The sequence below is a fragment of the Dipodomys merriami genome, unplaced genomic scaffold (assembly GCF_024711535.1).
Source record: "Dipodomys merriami isolate MVZ:Mamm:240054 unplaced genomic scaffold, mDipMer1.0.p SCAF_55, whole genome shotgun sequence".
Taxonomy (NCBI): Eukaryota; Metazoa; Chordata; class Mammalia; order Rodentia; family Heteromyidae; genus Dipodomys; species Dipodomys merriami.
The window spans coordinates 5,958,439-5,977,969 of NW_027206124.1; the positions used below are offsets into that span (position 1 = coordinate 5,958,439).

Consider the following 19,531-nt stretch of genomic DNA (forward strand, 5'->3'; position numbering starts at 1 on the left):
GAGATCACAGCCTCTTGAGTCACTAGGATTACAGGCATGAGCCAATGCTTCAGGTTTACTATCGTCATTTTTTACCTCTGAAATTTTGTCACTAGAGAATAACAACTATGACTTAGGTGAGAAAAACAGGGGGAAAGGCATTCTTCTCCTAAAAGCACATAGGGCTAGGTGCTGGTGGCTTACATCTATAATCCTAGCTAATCTTAGGAAGCTGACACCTGAGACCCAGTTTGAAATCAGCTCTGGCAGACAAATCTGGGATTCTTATCTCCAATGAACCAGCAAAAAGCCAGAAGTGAAGCTGTGTGTGGCTCAATTGGTAGAACACAAGCTTAAGTGAAAAAGCTAAGGGACAGCACCCAGGCCCTGAGTTCAAGCCTGAGTACTGGTGTGTGCGTGTGTGTGCGTGCATGCGCGCGCACACACACACACACACACACAGAGCACATAGGATACACATACACACACACACACACACAGCACATAGGATATTGTTAGAAAAATTAAGACTATGGGAAGAGAGAATTTAGTTGAGAAGTAGTAATCAAATCACTCTTTAAAGTATGGTGTCTGCCCAGCCTTGACCATTTTTCAGGGAGAAGCATGTGATGCTTAACTCTAGATGATCCCTTACAAGTCAGAAGGACAAGTGAGAGGCAAGCCATGGAAAGGCTGAGTGGTCTAAAAAAGTGCTCAGGTGACTGATATGCTGGGTGTTGGGGGTCTGTGTCAGCAGTGAGAGGAAACAGACTATGGGTCTCCATCCTGGATAAGAATAATGGTGGGGCCAACAGGCAGGAACAAGTAAATGTAACCACAAACTACCTTGTGGCACCAATCGAAGGAGACAATGAACAGACCACATGATGGTCAGTGTGATATTCTATGACGGATGGGCAGGACAAGAGGCTGGCACTTCAGCAGCCTGGTCACCCCTGCCCCTCCGTGGGGTGATTTTAAAGGTTGAGAGCAACCCTGTCCCACGCAGCAGGTCAGGGTGGTGGCTTTACCCCTGCCTCACCTATCCTGTTACCATGGCAGCCACCAGGGATGAGCAGCTCCAGTTTTCTCCTGGAAATGAGAATGTCTCATCAGCCTGAAGCAAGTGGAGATGTTTGCCTTGGGGGCCCTGAGCCAGACTAGGGCCTCAAAGAGCAGGACCGCATGATGCACCCCAAGGGCTGTTGGGGATCTTCACAACCAGGGGTACCTAAGCCATCTCTGGAGCCCGTGGAGGCGTCCCCACAGTCACTCTGGGGTAGAGGCCTGGTTGGTGTGCCTGCACCCCAGAGCTTTATTGGCTATGGTATGCAGTCAGTATGTGTATGTGTGGGTGTGTACGCACATGTGCATGTATGCATGTGCACCAATATTGGGCCTAGGGAGGGAGGGGAATCCTCAGATACAGTGACTGTGAAGGAGGTAGATGCATCCCTGGGGAACGATGGCCTAGCACTGCCCACCTGTCAGACATGCAGTGCCTGTGACCGGTGTAGCCCACCATCTGGACAGCAAAAACAGACAGGAGTGGTCATCAGCCAGGAAGTCCTAAGATAATGGTGGACGGTGGCCAGGGCAGAGCAGAGGAAAGACAATGTGGCAGAGTGTGGTGCAGGCAGTGCCCAGGGGCTCGCATGGGTGGCAGGGAAAGCCTCCTCCAGGGGGTTTATGAGCTTGCCCAGCAAACCCGAAAGCTGAAGTAGCAGTGTCCTAAACAGGGAGACCACCGCAATGATGAGGACGCTGGAGGCAGGAATGGGCTCAGGCCAGGATGGGCCTCATGGTGTGTACCAGGGGAGAGGCAGAGCAGTAAGGGCCCTGCTGGTGAGGCCAATGCACCTGGCCTGGGTGGGTTCTACGATCACAATGGCTACTGAGTAGAAAATGGGTGACAGGGCAAGAACAGAGGGGAGAGGACTGGGGCAAGGAGCCATAGTGAGGACAGAAACAAGCAGAATGAAGATGAGATTTGTTTGTTCTGGAGCTAACAAGGTTTTACAAATGGCTGGTGGGGCTCCTGTGGTGGTGTGGGGGCAAAAGGGGGGGTATTAGAATGGCCCATGAGGGAGAGATATATATGTAGATGGGGTGCACATAGAAAGCAGCCAGCAGCCAGACACCTGGGATCTCCCATGTGGAACTCTTGTTCTAGTTACAGATGGCACCTGGGACATAGAGCCAAGCAAGAACTATACAGCCACAAGGGAGAAGGAGCTGACTATCCCCCAAACCCCCTACCAGACCTCAAAACTGCTCAGGAAGGGGACAGACTCCACATCTCCCTCTCCCCAGGAGCAGGTGTACCCCAAGAGCTGGTATTACCTCCTCTACCCCCCCCCAAGAGCTAGTGTACCAGGCACCCTCCCCCTGGCCCCCGCCACCCAGGGTCACAGGCCTCTAGCTAATGGATGCCTCCATTGTGAGCTCCTTCCTCAGACTCTGCTCGTATTTTGTAGTTGTTCTCCAAGGAGCCTCCACTTTACAACTCAGAAGCTAATAAAAGGTAGCAGACTGGAAACTATGTGAAGTCACTGGAAGGAAATATTTTTTACCACACATGCCTCATACAACCTCTGAGGCTGGAAATTAAGGGGGTACCACACCTGCAGACCTGCTGTGGGGAGCACGAACGGATGCCATGTTGCTGGGGTGAGCTGAGGGATTACTGTCCATCTGTGCAGGATGGAGAAATCCCACCGCTCTCACCTCAACACAGGGGCCAACAATACGCTCAGAGAAAACCCCACCGAGCTCCGAGGACTCACAGACCCGCTCCAGAAAGGACGAGCCAGTCCCCAAGATAGAAGGAGAGCTCATCTGCAGTAGTGGGAGAGCAAATGCGCTGGGTTTGCTGTTATTCATAGCCATTTGTGGAGTGGTGTGGGTTCCTGGCCCAGGACCCTCACAGCTCTGGCCTGTGGCAAGGCAGCCATGCGTGTAATGCCAACAGAGAAGGGCGGGGCCAACCCCTCTGGAGCACCTAGGGCTTCACTGAATGAACACCAGGGGTCAGCCCCAGGCTCCAAGCACGGCAACAGGGTGGACAGGGTTCTCCTGATACTGAATGTCCAGTGCAGAGCCAGAGTCCCATGGAAGTGAGCTGAGAAACAGAGAGATGCTCCGCTCTAGCATCTCACACTGACAGAGGGGCTACAAACACAGAGACCTCAGATCTCAGGTCTCAAAGAAGAAAATGTGAAATCAGCACAACATAAATCTAAGGAAAATGCCACCAGGTCCAGACAGCTCACATCAGTGGCAACGTCAGTTCACCCACTCATGAAAGGCCTGAGAGGAGGAGGGGTCCTCTCTAGGCACAAATACCATTTACTTCTCCCTCTACTCTCCTATACAAATGTCTGGTATTACTTTTTTTAATGGCAAGGCAAGCACAAAGGAAAAGATGACCTAAACAGTTATCAGAAGAACACCCACAGGAAAACCAATACAAAAACATGGGCAGACTATGACCAAGAAACATGTTCAACTCAGTAACAGAGACAGTAACAGAGGACGTGATGACACCAGGGGACCTCAGCAGAGACAGAAACTTGTTAAAATGATGAGGAAGCCAGAACTGGAAACAGTGATGAGGGCAGAGCTCCTGTGTTTAAAGTAATGAGACTCAAATACATATTTATTTATATGTAATCAATAAAAGTAAAAAAGAAAAAACCCTTCACTGCATTTAAAAATTACCCCTGCAGCCTAGCTATACGAACAGCTAAGACTTGAAGTGCAAAACCAGCTCAGGCAGAAAAGGTATGATACTCTTAACTCCAAATAATCAGCAAAAAGTGAGAAGTGGAGCTGTGTCCCAAATGGTAGAGTACCAGCTTTGAGCAAAAAGTGAAGCAAGAGAATACAAGGCCCTGACTGAATGAAGATCTCAAAAAAAAAAAAACAGTATGTGCGTTGGGCTGGGAAGGTGGCTCAGTGGTAGAGGGCTTGCCTCGCATGTATGAGGCCCTGGGTTTAGCACCACATAAACAGAAAAGGCTGGAAGTGACACTGTGGCTCAAGTGGTGCTAGCCTTGAGCTCAAGAGCTGAGGGACAGCGCCCAGGCCCAGCGCTCAAGCCCTATGACCAACAAAATACATATTTTTAATACATATTACATATAATATATATTATATATACAATATATATTATATTATAATATGTGGATATTTATGGCAAAGTGCCCTTCACTGGTTGAATGGATAAACTGTGGTAATAAAATTTTCTATCACTCAGCAAGAAAAAACAAAAATAAGTGAAGAAGTTGAACACTGATGGCTCACCCCTATAATCCTAGCTACTCAGGAGGTTGAGATCTGAGGATCATGGTTTGAAGCCTGCCCAGGAAGGAAAGTCTGTGAGATTCTTATCTCAATTATCTGACAAAAAGCTGGAAGTGGTAGAGTGCTAACAAAAGCTCTTGAACAAAAGAGCTCAGGGATAGCAGCCCAAGCCCTGAGTTCAAACCTCAGAACCAGCATAAAAATAAATAAGAAATAAAAATAAATAAAGATAAGGTAACAGGGGTGAATGTGATCAGAAGTACATTATATATATATATATATATATATATATATATATATGTTTTAAATGTCAAAATGCACAATAAATCAGTGAGGATTAACACAAGGAAAAGGTTGTCTTTTCAATAAATAACATTGGAACAAGTGGCCATCCACATGTAAAACAAAGTGAATCTAGACACAGATCTTACTCCCTTCACTAAATTACCTCCAACCTAATCCTAAAACTCAAACCTGAAAAACCTCTCGATGAGTCAGGAGTAACAGCAGTATGGGAATTTTCTATTCTTCCTGCTCAAATTTTCTACAAACCTAAAGACTACTAAAAAAAATACATTACTTTAAAAAAAAACAACAACAACAAAGAACCAGTGTACTATATAACATAGCAGTTAATTAAGTACCTAGATTGCAAATTCACTATCCCGGATCAGATCCTGTCCTACCCACTCAAAAACCACACACAAGTGGGCTGATCAGTCCACAGCTGCTTCCCATACAGCACACGCGAACACGAATGGACCATGTGACCCCTCCATCCTGAGCCAGGCACATGTTAAGCTGGGGAGGCAGTCTTCTGCCGGTGTTTTATTTTTATTTGCTTGCAAATACTCACTTGAAGTAGAGGAAGAAGGTCTGAACATGTTCTGAAAGTTATTTTTCGAGGGAACTTTACACGGTGAAGAGTGTGGCCTTGGATAGTTGGACTTCCGTGTCTGAGGGTACAGAGCTTGCCAGTCTGGTAGAACTGCCATCTTATTCATTAAGTCCCTGTGATGAAAGAACAGACACTGTTAACACCCAGCTTCCTATCCCTTTTCTGAAATGACAGAGGGCCATGTAAAAATGTTGCCTGCCCAGCTTTCAATCACTTTCAGATATGTGCAAAATCAGGATTCTGGGTTGTTCTCAGCATATCCCACAAACTTCACAAATGGCATGGTAATGCCTACCTGTATTCTCAGCCAACTCAGGCCACACAGTGAGACTCTGCCCCCAGGAAAACAACAGAATGACTAACGAGTGTGGTCCAGGTGGTAGAGCACATGCCTAGCAAGCTCAAGGCCCTGAATTCAATTCCCAGCAATGCAAAATTGAAGAGGGTAAGATAGGTATAGAATAGAATGGAATGGAAGTATAGAACAAAGCAGAACAGAATAGAATTAAAACCTCAACTTAATAACTAAGCTTCCAGGAAAGTACAACTAAACTCAACGAACATGATAAAGAAACTAACGAAGACTAGAGTAGACAACAATAATCAACGAAGAATTAGTTATTTGAAAATAGCAATAGAATTGATTATTGTTTTTTTTTAATCTAGACTGCCATCCCTAAAAAGTAAGAATGAGAAAACATTCAAATTATTAAAACCAGGGATGATCGTGGTCATTATCACTGCCCTTCCAGAAGTAAAAAGAATTATAAGGCAGTTGAATGAACAACTATTGTACACTAACAAACTAGGTAATCCAGATGGAATAGGAAAACCCTTAGAACAATACAGGTAACTGAAGGTTACTGAAATTGATGAAGATAAACAAGAAGAGGTAGACAGAGCTATAACAAAAGAAGTTTAGGATCAGATAGTTTCCCTAGTGAATTCTACCACACATTTAAAGAATCACTAAGGGGATACAGCTCAGTGGTAGAACATTTCCCTAGCATGCACAAGTCCTGAGTTTGATCTCAAAATTATAGTAAGAAAGAAAAAATATGATTACAGAAGAAATAAATGAAGGTAAAGAATAATTAAAAGGGCTGGGAAGGTGGCTCAGTGGTAGAGTGCTTGCCTTGCATGCATGAGGCCCTGGGTTTGATTCCTCAGCACCACATAAGCAGGAAAAAAAAGCCAGAAGAGGCGCTGTGGTTCAAGTGGTAGAGTGCTAGCCTTGAGCTGAAGAGCTGAGGGACAGCGCCCAGCCCCACGCCAGACCAAAAAAAAAAAAAAGAATAATTAAAAACAGTCCATCACATGTAGGGGTGGGGGAGACATCAATATGTATTCCAACTATCTTACCCTCTTTTCAGAGGGAGAGGTGGGGGAGGGAGGGAGGGAGGGAGGGGGAGAGAGAGAGAGAGAGAGAGAGTGTGTGTGTGTTTGTTTTTGTTTTTAGTGGTCCTGAGCCTTGCACTCTACCCTTCCACTTGGACTATGGACCACTTACAGCTTTTCCTGTGATTAAGTGAAGATAAGAGTCTCACAAACACTTTATCATTGAGAATGGTATGCTCTATGGATTTTTCCTCAATGTTCTTTATTAGGTCAAGGAAGTTCCCTTATATTCCTAGTTTCTTGAGTATTTTTTACTTTTTCTTTCTTTCAGTAGGTATAGGATTTTCTGATATGCTTTTTTTCTGCATTTATTACAAACTCTTCCAAAAACATTGCTGAGGGGGAGGGGCGGGGAGGGGAGAGCCTGGTGGCAGAGCGCTTGCCTAGTGAGTGACAGACCCTGGAATCTCCCCCCACCAAAAAAAAAAAACAACAGAGGAGAGGGAGCATTCTCCAATAGGCTCCATGAGACCAGGATTATGCTGATATTAAACCCAGTCAATGCCATCAAGACCAGACACTAATAGCCCTTATGAATAGAGAAAAACTTCCCAACAAAATATTCACAAACTGAATCTAATAATACATAAAATAATTAGATGACAGGTAATTAGATTGGATATGTCATAGAAATCAAAAGGGTGAAACATGCAAAAAAATCACTTGATACTATATACCATATTAACAGAATTAAGGAAAAAACATTCATCTTAATAAATGCAGAAAAAAAGCATATCAGAACTAAAAACTACAAAATTCTTAGAAGAAAACCACAAGTCATAACCAAAGTCATTTGGGTTAGATACTGATATATTAGATAAAACACCAAAACACAGGCAACTAAAGAAATAGATTAATTTGATTTCATCAAAATTAGAAACTTTAGTGGGGTAGGAGAAACTATCCAGAAAGGGAAAACGATAGCCCACAAAACAGAGGCGAATATTTACTGGTCATGTATCTGATAAGGATCTTGTATACAGGAATATAGTAAGAGCTAGGCATATGGTATACCACTGTAATCCCAGCCTAGATTATGCAGTGAGACCTTGCTGCCCAAAACAAAACAAAAACAAAAAAAACCCAGAAAGGTCCCACCACCAACAATATATTGTTCCTACAATTTACTAATTAAAAAGATAAATAACCCAATATTTTTTCCTTTTTTTTTTCCTTTTGTCAGTTGTGGGGCTTGAACTCTGGGTCTGAGCACTGTCCCTCAGCTCTTCAGCTCAAGGCTAGTGTTCTACCACTTGAACCACAGCACCACTTCAGGTTTTCTGATGGTTAATTGGAGATAAGAGTCTCACAGACTTTCCTACCCAGGCTGGCTTTGAACCATAATCCTCAGATCTCAGCCTCCTGAGTAGCTAGGATTATAAGCATGAGCCACTGGCAGCAGGCAAACAACCCAATATACAAATAGTAAGTACAGAAAAGGATGTTCAATATAACTAGTCTTTAGAGAAATGCAAATACAATTGTCCAAAAACAATGTATTTTTTTTCTAATTCTGGAGCTTGAACTCAGGGCCTGGGCATTGTCCCAAGCTTGTTTTGCTCAAGGCTAGCACTTTGCCACTTGAGCCACAGTGCCACTTCTGGCTTTTTCTGTTTATGTGGTGCTGAGGAATCAAACCTAGGGCTTCATGCAGGTTAGGCAGGCACTCTACCACTATGCCACGTTCCCAGTCCAAAAAATGTATTCTTTTCCTGACTTATGTAACTGTAAACCCCTCTGTATATCGCATTTATAATAACAAAGATTTTTTAATGCAAATCTAAATCACTAGGATGGTGATTACTAAACAAGCAAAAAAGTCACGGGTAGAATACCTAAGTTTAAAAAGGAGAAGAAGGGGTAGGGGGAGAGGAAGGGATGGGAAGGCACAATGCTTGATAAGAAATGTACTCATTATCTTGCTCATGTAACTATAACCCCTCTGTATGGTATTTTCATAATAAAAATAAATAAATAAAAAGGAAAAGCAAAAAGAGAGGAGGGGGAGAAGGAGGGAGAGGAAAAGGAGGAGGAGAAGGAAAAATGGAAAAAGAAAAAGGAGGAGAAAGAGGGGAAGAAGAAACAAGTAAGAATTATTAGAAAGCACAGAGACACTGGAACCCTCCACCATTACTGGTGGGAATGACAAGTGACAAAGCTGCTTTGGAATACCACTTGGTCGTTCCTCAAAAGGGGATGCAGAAAGTTAGCATATGGCCATGCAAGTTCAGTCCTGGGTATATGCGTGCAAATCAAAAACACATGCACGCAGAAAACTACACATGAATGTCATCACTTCGTGACAGCCCAGAAGTTCCATCAAGTGATGAAAGTGATGCATCCATTCATCGGACTGTCCTCTAGCCATAAAAAGGTATACAGTGAGCCAGAAGCCAGTGAGTCATGCTTGTAATCCTAGCTACCCAGGAGATTAAGATCAGGAGAATTGCAGTTTGAGGACAGCCTGGGCAGAAAAGTTCAAGAGACTCTATCTCCAAAAATAGCCAGCAAAGAGTTGGGCTAGAGGCATGGTTCAAATAGGTATAGTACCAGCCAGAGCTTGAGGCTCTGAGTACAAACTCCTCTTGGGGAGGAAATGGGGGGTGGGGAGGCAGGGAAGGAATGAAGTACTGACTCATGCTACATGATGGCGAACTTGGGATTGCTATAGCAAACCCCAAAATTCATACTATATCATTCCAAATCAATGGCAGCAGTTGCAAGAGCTGTGGCAAGGGGTAATGGAACTGCTAATAGGTATGCAGTCTCTCTGCGGGGGCGGGGGGTGGTAAGAACATTCTGGAATTGGAATTCACAGCTTTACGGATATATGAAAAGCATGGAGGTACCCTACCAACAGCAAGGCTGGCCAACTGTCACAGGAGTTTGTGGTTTCTAACTCTTAGGCTGTCAGTCTGCAGCAGACCGGAGGTTGGCTTCTCAGTGTCCCAGAAAGAAATGAGTATCACTCCTTTTTGGATGCTCAAAGTAGAAAGTGGCCCTGTGCTTTGACTCCAGTGAGTCTCAGCAGCTTCTGCTGGGTAAGGAAGCTTTACAGTGAAACTGTCAAAGGTGCTGCACTTGGCCAAATTATTCAGGAAAAAAATTAACTGTGAGCACATAACTTCTGAATATTCAAAAACAGGTGGCTATGCGTGGCACTGCATGAGAACACAGAATCAGAGAAGACCCAGCTTGACAGACCTCAGTCGGAAGCATCTAGAAAGTTCCAGGGTTGAAGAAATGCATGAGTATCTGTAGGAGAGCCACGTGGACTAGTCCCTCCTCCACCTCTCTCCAGGGGCAGTGTCAGTCCTGCACTTGACAGCTGGACGCCTACCAGATTTGCCATGGGCAGCTGGCAGGACCCTGCAGATGAGTACTACACCACAGGGCACTGGTCTGTTTTCTGATCCATCACAAAATTCATGTGGCGGGGTGCTTGATAAAGGAGTTTCAAAAAAGAGTAAAAAAAAAAAAAAAAGGGAAGGAGTTTCTCCAGCCTGGGTCTTTGAGGCCTCACTACTCAGGTCTGGGGGGACCCCGATGGCTGCACACAGCAGGGACAGCATGGTGGAGACATGATGGGGTGGGGGCAGGGCAGGATTCACAGCCCAAGCCCACTTTATGGTAATAACTGTTCTCCAGGAAAATCCAAGGTCTCTCCCCCTCTCCCAGCCACATTAATCTCTCCTGATAACAGTGCCTCAATTACTTTGCACAAAGCCCCACTCCTTAAAGGTCCCACCACCTTTTAATAGTTCCAATACATGGGCTACACACTCAAACCACATCCAAAGCCTGTGTCTCAGATGAGCTGAACTGCTGAGTCTCTGGGGAGCCTTCACATGTTCTAGAACTGGTATGATTTAACTGAATTGACACCAGAGAATCATAGCAGAGGAAAATTCCCAGAATTCTCCTGAAGAATTCGGCCTAGAGTGTGCTCAGACAGAAGGTCTACACCTCATTCTAGGTATCTGGGTCAATTAATAAAATAGAGTAAACCCTGGGCCACGGGATCTACCTCTGTAGTAATGGAAGCACACAAGTGAGTCCACACAGGAGCGTGAGGAGAACAGATGGCATAGGAAAGGAAGGAGGCCCAAGGAAGGAAAGCCTATGGGCCCTGGGAGACCCCGGCTCTTCCTGTAGCAAGGGAGTGGCAGATGTGCCAACTCATAGAGGGGCTGGTCAGTGCTCAGAGCACATCCAGACCCATGTCAGTGTGGGAGTGAGGAGTGAGGCATGGGGTGCACTCTGGGAAGGGGGCAGGGGCATGGCAGCTTCCTGGGGCTGCCCCTGGGGAGAATCTCTAGCCGTGCCTAGGCTCCAGAGCACATGCACTCACTGACACCCCTTCACCAACCAAACAACAGCCAGGGGCCACGGACTGGAACTAGAGCAAGTAGGGACAACTTCCTTCTGATTCTCCTTTTTGGACATCAGCCCCAAGCCAGGGGAGGCTGGAGAGGAGGAGCCCAGGGAAGCAGAAGGGAAGTGAGTGTGCTGACACCCGGTGGCATGGGGCTGGCAGAGGGAGGTCACTGGGGCAGTGAGTCAAGCAGGTGTCAGGGAAGGAAGGAAGGTCTATCTGAACCAGAACAGCAGAGGGGTGGAAATTCCCCACATCAATGAAATCATTTAAGACCAGAAACTCAACTTGATGAAGGAGTTTAAGAAGGAAAATAATAAAATAGCCTAATTAATGAGCATTTACTGGGGACTTCCCCTGAGCGAGGAAATGTGCTTAAGGTTGTTGAAAACCTGACCTCCAAGCCTCCCAGGCCCAATTCCTCATCCCTTCCCATTTCCTAGAGAGCTGGCAGTGGTCAGGGAAGGCAGGCAGCTTGCCTGAGACACAGGTGATGAGCTGGTGCTGGGCTGAAGCTCCTCTTCCTGGTCCAGGAGAAGGGCTCCTCCCAGACAGCAAGAGCCAGTGGCTGTCCACCACTGAGACTGTCCTGGTCTTTTTCAAAATTAATAACAAGCCGGGCACCAGAGGCTCATACCTAGCTACTCAGGAGGCTGAGATCTAAGGATCAAGGTTAGAAGATAGTCTAGGCAGGAAAGTCCTTAAGACTCTAATATCCAATTAATCACCAAAAAGCTGGAAGTAAGAACTGGGAATGTGGATTAGTGGTAGAGTGCTTGCTTCACATGCATGAAGTCCTGGGTTCCATTCCTCAGTACCACATACACAGAAAAAGCCAGAATTGGCGCTGGGGCTCAAGTGGTAGAGTGCTAGCCTTGAGCAAAAAAGTTCAAGAACAGTGCCCAGGCCCTGAGTTCAAGCCCCAGGAGTGGCAAACAAACAAACAAACAACAACAACAACAAAAACAGCTGTAAGTGGAGCTGTGGCTCAACTGGTAAAGTGCGAGCCTTGATCAAAAAAATCTCAGGGACAGCACCCAGGTCCTGAGTTTAAGGCCCTAAGATTGGTACCAAAAGAAAAGAAAAAGTTCTTGGAAGGCAGCCGGAAGTCCAGGGCAACTGCTGGGTGACTGATGAAGAACACAAGCCTCCTGCCTAGCCCTGCTCCTCACGCATGCGCAAAGTCACCACCCTTGCTGAAGCCTGGGCTTTATTTCCCCCATAAATCCCCCTCCTAATAACAATGAGGCTGCCAGAGCTCTGGCCCAGCTCCTTATTCCCCCACCCAAGGAGTGAGATAATCATTCAGAATGCACTGCCTGGTGTGAGCTTTATTACTTGAACACAAAGCAATCCAAAGCAAGAAACACTTAGCTGGAGACAGCATGAGCAAAATAATAATCATATGAAAAGTAATTCCTCCTAGCTCAGGAGCCCGTGGTGGGGACCAGCCTTCTCCCAATGGGCGAATGGTCTGGATGACCTATGGGTGCCCCTCCCCCTTTTCCCAACCACAGGACGGAACAGCTGCTGAGACTTCAGTGGAAGTCTTTGGATGCTCTTTGCATGCTCCAAAGAGCCAATGTGGATACTTCTGGAAACAGACGGCTTGGAGTTCACTTAAAAACTCAGCAAGTGTTCAGGCAATCGTGCACTGCCAGGAGACACAACAGGCTGTCTCGAATCTAGGCCCAGAGTTGGAAACAGACCTGCCCTGCCCTCCAGCAGATTATCCTCTACATCATGGGGGTTTTGTCTTATATGTCTTTGTGCCAATTCTAGGGCTTAAACTCAGGTCCTGGGCACTGTCTTTGAGCTTCTTTTACTCAACACTGGTGTTCTACCACTTGAGCCACAATACCACTTCTGGTTTTTTCTGAGTAGTTTATTGGAGATAAGAGTTTCACAAACTGCCCAGGCTAGCTTTAACCTCTATCCTCAGATCTCAGCCTCCTGAGTAGCTAGGATTACAGGCATGAGCCACCGGCATCTGGATAATAAGTCATGTTTTAAAAAGATCGCAACATGGGCCCTAGCCTCAACTACACTAACATGTCTCACGGGATGCTGGTGAGATACTCTTACAGACGCGAGTGGAAGAGCAGTTGGCTGAGGGTTAGAAGGAAGGGGAGGGAGGAAGGATGGAGAGGGGCTAGAGAGGAATGGCTATTGACGGGTACAGCTGGACAGGAGGAATAACCTCTCCATTCTACAGCACAATAGGGGAACTGGTTGACAACATGAACTGCTTATTTCAAAATAACTAGTGGAGAAGATCTTCTCTTGAATGTTCCAGAAAGAAGGGGTGTGTTGGAGCTAATGGGCATGCCAATTACCCTAATCTGATTCTTATACATTGTATAGACCTAATTTTAAATGGGGATGTGGCTCAGTGGTACAGCACTTGCCTAGTATGTACAAGGCCCTGGGTTCCAGCTTCCAACACTTCTGGGTACTGGTGGCTCACACCTGTAATCCTTGTCACTCAGAAGGCTGAGATCTGAGGATCATGATTCGAGCCAGCCTGGCCAGAGAAGTCTATGAGACTCTTATATCCAATTAATCACCAAAAAGCTAAAAGTGGAGCCAGGGCTCAACTGGAAGAGTTCCAGCCTTGAGTGAAAACAGCACCCAAGCCCTATTCAAGCCTCAGTACAGGTGCGTGAATGTGCATGCACGCACGTGCACACACATACTACACATATCACAAACACACAAAGGTAAGCAGATTTAATCCAAAAGCTGAGCAGCCATTTTGCTGACCACTGGGTATTATCCCATTTAATCAACTTGGTGATGTCCTTGTTAAGTTCAATACCATTATTCACATTTGTAGAGGTAGGAACATTAAATGCCAGATAGAAAAAGTTAAATTTACACAGTGACAGTGAGGCCGTGCCCCAAACTCCCCAGAATTGAATCCTAAGCTCCCCATCCGATTGCAGCGGGGGGGGGGGGGGGGGAGGGGATGTGCGTATGTGCATAGGTGTGGGTGTGGGGTGTCACCTGTGTGTGCATGTGCATAGGTGTGGGTGTCAGGTGGGGGTGCACGTGTGGGTGTAAGTGTTGTGGGGGGGTGTCAGGGATCTGGATATGCACATGCATGGATGTCAGATGTGGGTATGTACAGGTGTATGTGCACAAGTGTAGGTGGGGGGTAGGGTGAACATCTGTGCCCGGGGGTGTGAGTGACTAGTGTCTTACAAGACATAAGGACAGCCAGGTTGGCACTGGCTTGGTAGAATACTGAGGAAATCTGGGCATCAACCCACAAGGATGAACACCTCGAGTCTGCAGCACAGTCTCAGCACTGCAGCCTACTGAGCAGAACACGTAGGCAACCAAAAGCAAGTAGCCCACACAGAGCCTGGCCTAGGAGACCAAAAGCAAGCAGCTCACACAGCGAGCAGTCCACACAGAGCCTGGCCTAGTGGCACCTTTGAAACTTGGTCTCACTCTGCCTACCTGAGATAGAACAGGCTGCCAGCCTAACTGGCGGCAGGTTCTCAACTAGGAATTACAAGAATGCAAGATGATTTGCAAGTAGACCCCAAATGATAGGGTACGGTAAAAAAAAACAATTCAACCAGTCATCTGAATTCAATGTAGCAGAAACAAATGTGGTTAGAAACTGACCTCTCAGCCTGTAGCCCCCACCAGCTCCAGGGTCTGTGCCTCGCCACCTCCACTTTCCACAGATCTCTGCCTGTGCCCCACCCTCCTGCTGAGCCCCACCCCAAGGCAGTCTCCTCTCCCAGCATGGCTTTCAAGCTCTCACACACATACCAACACCCACACATACACACACAAACCCAAAGACCCAATGTTCCAAGTTAGTGTGGTTTAATGGCTTGTAAATGGCAATCACACAGGTGAGCAAGCAGCAGCATTTAGGACAATGTAAGGAGTAAGCAGGGAGTGGTGTCCTTCCAGACACTTCCAGCCAGCCAGGTAGGGGTGTGCTTCTACACAGGGGTGGTGCATTGGGACAGTAGGGTCTCTGCCTTGTCTGTGTCCAGTATCCTAGGGCCATAGCAGGTTAGGTTGCCAACCTGAGCAGCTCCTGCTACCCCTTCCCCTTCTCAGCTTCCCATGGTCCTGAGGCTGCCACAGCCCACTGCCCACTGCCCGCTGCCCACTGGCTCACTTGTAGCCAGCAGCCTCGGGCCATGGCACACTCAACACAGACCAAAGTCTTCCTAGGGTTCTCACTGGTATCCTCCACGATGCACTTACCACCATGTGCAACCAAGCTCTTACTTGGGAAACTGCACACTAGACTCTCAGTGCTGCCACCCTAGCCTGCCCACCCCAGCGCCAAGTACCCACAGCTGAGTGGCTTCCCAGCCTGTCACTCAGCCTGGCCCCCGAGGTACCATCACCCATCATACAACACACCACACACACACACACACACACACACACACACACACACACACACACACACACACACACTCAACTTCCCTAGACACAGACCATGCACACACACTGTCCACTCTTCCTTTCCCACCATGCAAAGCAGATGCTTCCCCATCTATCCTCCACACATCACCACCTTAGTCCAGTGCTAGCAGTGTTTTCTTAATTAACACTGTGACTCCTGAGATGGCTTGGGCCATCTTCCCTAGTAGTCAGTCCACCAGTGTCATGAAAGTGGGAGCCATGACTGATGGTGGGCCCAGCACTCAAGCCCTGCCATGAGTGGCTGCCTTGAGCCCCTCTATATCAGCACTAGTACCTTTACTGCCTCTAGACCCCAGGCCCTAAAGAAAATGCTCACATGGTTTTGTTTCATAATGTGTTTCTCCATCATGAGCATAAAACCTCATCTCAGAGGCTGCCTCTGAAAGTCTCGGTAACCTGCAGGTTTGTTCATGTGCCACAGACTTATCTCACTGCTAGACCTAGCCAGGGCACTGGGAAGAAGCCACTTGGCATCAGAAACCCTGCTGACATGTGTACTGTCAAACGGTTGTCCATCCTCAGAGCTGTGCACCTGGAACCTTCTGAAATGAAAGGACTAGAACCAGTTACATCCCTCCCCATCCCTGTCAGCAGACAAGGCAAGTTCGGTGCCTCCTATTTACAGTCCAGAGCCAAGTCCAGCCAAGTCCCAGCTCTAACAGAGGAAAGTTTCAAGGTTTCCCTGGCTGGGCTACAGGGCTGAAAGTTTGCTGCTGCTGCCACCTATGGCAGGAAGCGGGAATGCAGCCCCAAGACCCCACAGGGGACAGAGGGGCAGGCCTCCAGATGGCCTCCCACACAGGCGGGAATGGTGGTCCTGGGTCTGATGCCATCACAAGGCCACTTGGTATTAAAATGTTCACCCCATGCCTTGTATGTCCCTCCCCGATGGTATAACCCCTGCTTTCACTATATATGATGTTAGTATATGTGGAGGGGAAGGGAAAAAACAAATTGTTAAAACAGGGATACAGGAGGACCCACTGCAACAATGAGATGTACAAGTCGTTATGTCAAAAAACGAACTTTACAACTTTGGGGGGGATGGGGGAGGGGGGAAGGAGGGAGGCTATGAAGGGATGGGAAGGGGAAACAAAGCAGGAGGCTACAATGCTTGATAAGAAATGTGCTCATTATCTTACCCATGTAATTGTAACCCCTCTGTACAGTATTTTCACAATAAAAATATATTTAAAAAAAAATGTTCACCCCAGCCAGATGCCGGTGGCTCACACATGTAAGCCTAGCTACTCAGGAGGCTGAGATCTAAGGACAGTGGTTCAAAGCCAGCCCAGACAGGAAAGTCCATGAGACTCTTATCTCCAATCAACTACAGAAAACCGAAGTGGTGCTGTGGCTCAAGTGGTAGAGCACTCGCTCAGTTGAAGAGCTGAGGGACAGCGCCCAGGCCCAGAGTTCAAGCCCCATGACCAACCAAAAAAAAATTCACATCCCAGTGTGGCTGGGAGGCTGGACACAGGCGTTCCAAGCAGAAAAGTGATCGGTAACTGTGTGCTACGTGAAGGACCTGCCCAAGAAGAAGGACTCAAGGTTCCTCTCACTCAGGCTCTGAGACCCAGAACAGGGTCTCACAACCTTGCTGTACCGCTGCTGCCCTGGGCTCGAGCCCCACTGGGGACTAAAAGCAACTCACCTGGCATGGGTGCTGGTCGATTTGGTGGTGTTGACAGTGGCAGTATTTTGGGAGGTGCTAATGTGTATCATTTCTTCCTAGATTAACTGTTCCTCAATTTGACAATTCTGAAAAGAGAACAAAGGGCTTAGTTAGTAGGGACAGGAAGACCAACTTCCTTAGTTAGCTGATCAAGTCCCAAAAATGAAGCCTTGGAGTTTGAGAAAATACCAGATCCCTTGCAGCCTGCTGGGGAATTGCACATGGACCCTGGGCACCTGCATATACACATGCACGCATTGACAGGTGTGCACACACTCATGGACTGTGGCATCCTCGGTGGATACGTTCCTGGAAAACATTCAAGTGCCAATGGATCTCACCTGCCCCCCCACACACACACAAAATCACACGCTCACAAATGCACGCCTGCATGTATGCACACCCATTGACACATGCACACACTAGTGACACATGAGGGCACACATATATACTCATACACACTCAGACACATTCCCACTGTTGCTCCCTTCATCTTCCCTACAACAGCAGAACAGACATTTTGACACACTCTTTGCCTTCAAGTCCTTGCTTAAAACAATCCAATGGCCCACTTGCCCTTGTAACAGCCCCAGGCTGAAACATCACCCTGTTTCTCTAGCTGCCTCCAGCTCCCAAGTTCCCCAGGGCCCCACCACAAAGGTTCCCTCTTACACAAACATTTTTACGTGGATGTTTTGTCACTAGACGTTGGCCCATGTACCCTTTTCCCTTCTCCCTGTCCTAAAATTCTGCAGCTCCTACTTCAGTGTCCCTTAGAATCTTGGAGGGCTTCTTAGATTGCTGGTCCAAGCTCTAGATTCTGATTCTGTCCTGTTTGGAATGCTGTGTCTGGCTAGGAGGCTTCAACTAAGGCTTGAATTTCACCAAGCTTTGAGGACTACATCTGTGTTACCTATGTTATTGGTACATCCAAAGCCAACAATGAGTTCAGAAGGAATATCAGAAGGACGTTGGGCACCAGTGCCTCCTGCCTGTAGTTCTATTCAGGAGGCTGAGTCTGAGGATCATGGTTCAAAGTCAGCCTGGGCAGGAAAGTCTGTGAGACTCTGGTCTCCAATTAACCAGCAAAAAGCCAGATGCGGAGATGTGACTAAAGTGGTAGAGCGCCAGCCTTGAGTAGAAAAAGCTGGAGGACAATGCCAAGGCTCTGAATTCAAGCCCCAGGAGAGGCACAAAACAAAAGAAATAAAGAAGGAAGCCCTTCCCATCCCTGGAACTTGGTCATTAAAGGTAGAAATGCTTCCTGTATCCTCTCATCTCTCCCTCTCTCGCCCTCTCTCTCCCTCTCTCTCCCCCTCCCCCTTCTCTCTTTCTCTTTCTGTGTTGTGGCTTGTGGGGCTTGAACTCAGGGCCTATCTTTGAACCATGATCCTCAGATCTCAGCCTCCTAAGTAGCTTAGATTATAGACATGAGCCACCAGCACCTGGCTTCGTGCTCTGCCTTTCTTCCTTCCCTCCCTCTCCCTTCCTTCCTTCCTTCCTTCCTTCCTTCCTTCCTTCCTTCCTTCCTTCTTCCCTCCCTCCCTCCCTCCCTTCCTCCCTTCTTTCCTTCCTCTCTCTCTCTTTTTTTCTTCTGTTTTTGTGGTAGTACTTGGCTTTAGACTAAAGGCTTGCCTACAGCCTCTTTTTTTTTTTTTTTGTAGTCATGGGGCTTGAACTTAGGACCTGGGTGCTGTCCTGAGCTCTTTTGCTCAAGGCTAGTACTCTACCACTTTTATCTACAGCTCTACTTCTGGGGTTTTTTTGTGGTTACTTGTTATTATTATTTTTTTGTCAGTCAGGGGCTTGAACTCTGGGCCTGGGCGCTGTCCCTCAGCTCTTCAGCTCAAGGCTAGCGCTCTACCACTTGAGCCACAGTACCAATTCTGGTTTTCTGAGTGGTTTATTGGAGATAAGAGTCTCACGGTCTTTCCTGCTTTGAACCCCGATCCTCAGATCTCAGCCTCCTGAGTAGCTAGAATTACAGGCATGAGCCACCGGAGCCCCACCTTTGGTGGTTACTTGGACATAAGAGTCTCACAGACTTTTCTGTCCCAGATGGCTGTGAACTGTGTTCCTCAGATCTCAGCCTCCTGAGTAGCCAGGATCACAGGTGTGAGCCACCAGCTCCTGGCCCCAGCCCTTTTTTGTATTATTTTTGAGATCAATCAGCTGTTACTGCTTGCTTGACTCAGAAAACACCCTCTGTTCTCTAAATGCCTAAATCCACTGTGACTTCAAATTACTTCTAGATCTTCCTCTTCTTTCTCACTGGTCCACCTCTGTTTCTAGGACTTGTCTACCTAAAGAATAAAGTTAAATAAAGTCATATTACTTCCTTGTTTAAAAATGTATTGGCCTGCCAGGAGCCGGTGGCTAACCTATGTAATTCTAGCTACTCAGGCAGCTGAGATCTGAGGACTAAGGTTCTGCATAG

General features: G+C 47.1%; 1 protein-coding gene across 3 annotated transcripts in view; it reads right to left on the reverse strand.

Annotated features, from left to right (window-relative positions):
- Positions 1 to 19,531, reverse strand: part of Efcab6 (EF-hand calcium binding domain 6) — a 173,874-nt gene that overhangs the window by 147,165 nt on the left and 7,178 nt on the right. Inside the window, exons 1-3 of one of the 3 annotated variants that reach the window (XM_069999723.1) lie at positions 17,773 to 17,846; positions 17,074 to 17,180; positions 5,141 to 5,295 (exon numbers count right to left, since the gene is read on the reverse strand). In XM_069999723.1, coding sequence (XP_069855824.1) covers positions 5,141 to 5,295; positions 17,074 to 17,144 — 226 coding nt within the window. In that variant the 5' untranslated portion in view covers positions 17,145 to 17,180; positions 17,773 to 17,846. Of the gene's footprint in view, positions 1 to 5,140; positions 5,296 to 17,073; positions 17,181 to 17,766; positions 17,847 to 19,531 lie in introns of those variants that run through there. The other 2 variants (XM_069999722.1, XM_069999721.1) reach the window with 2 other exon arrangements.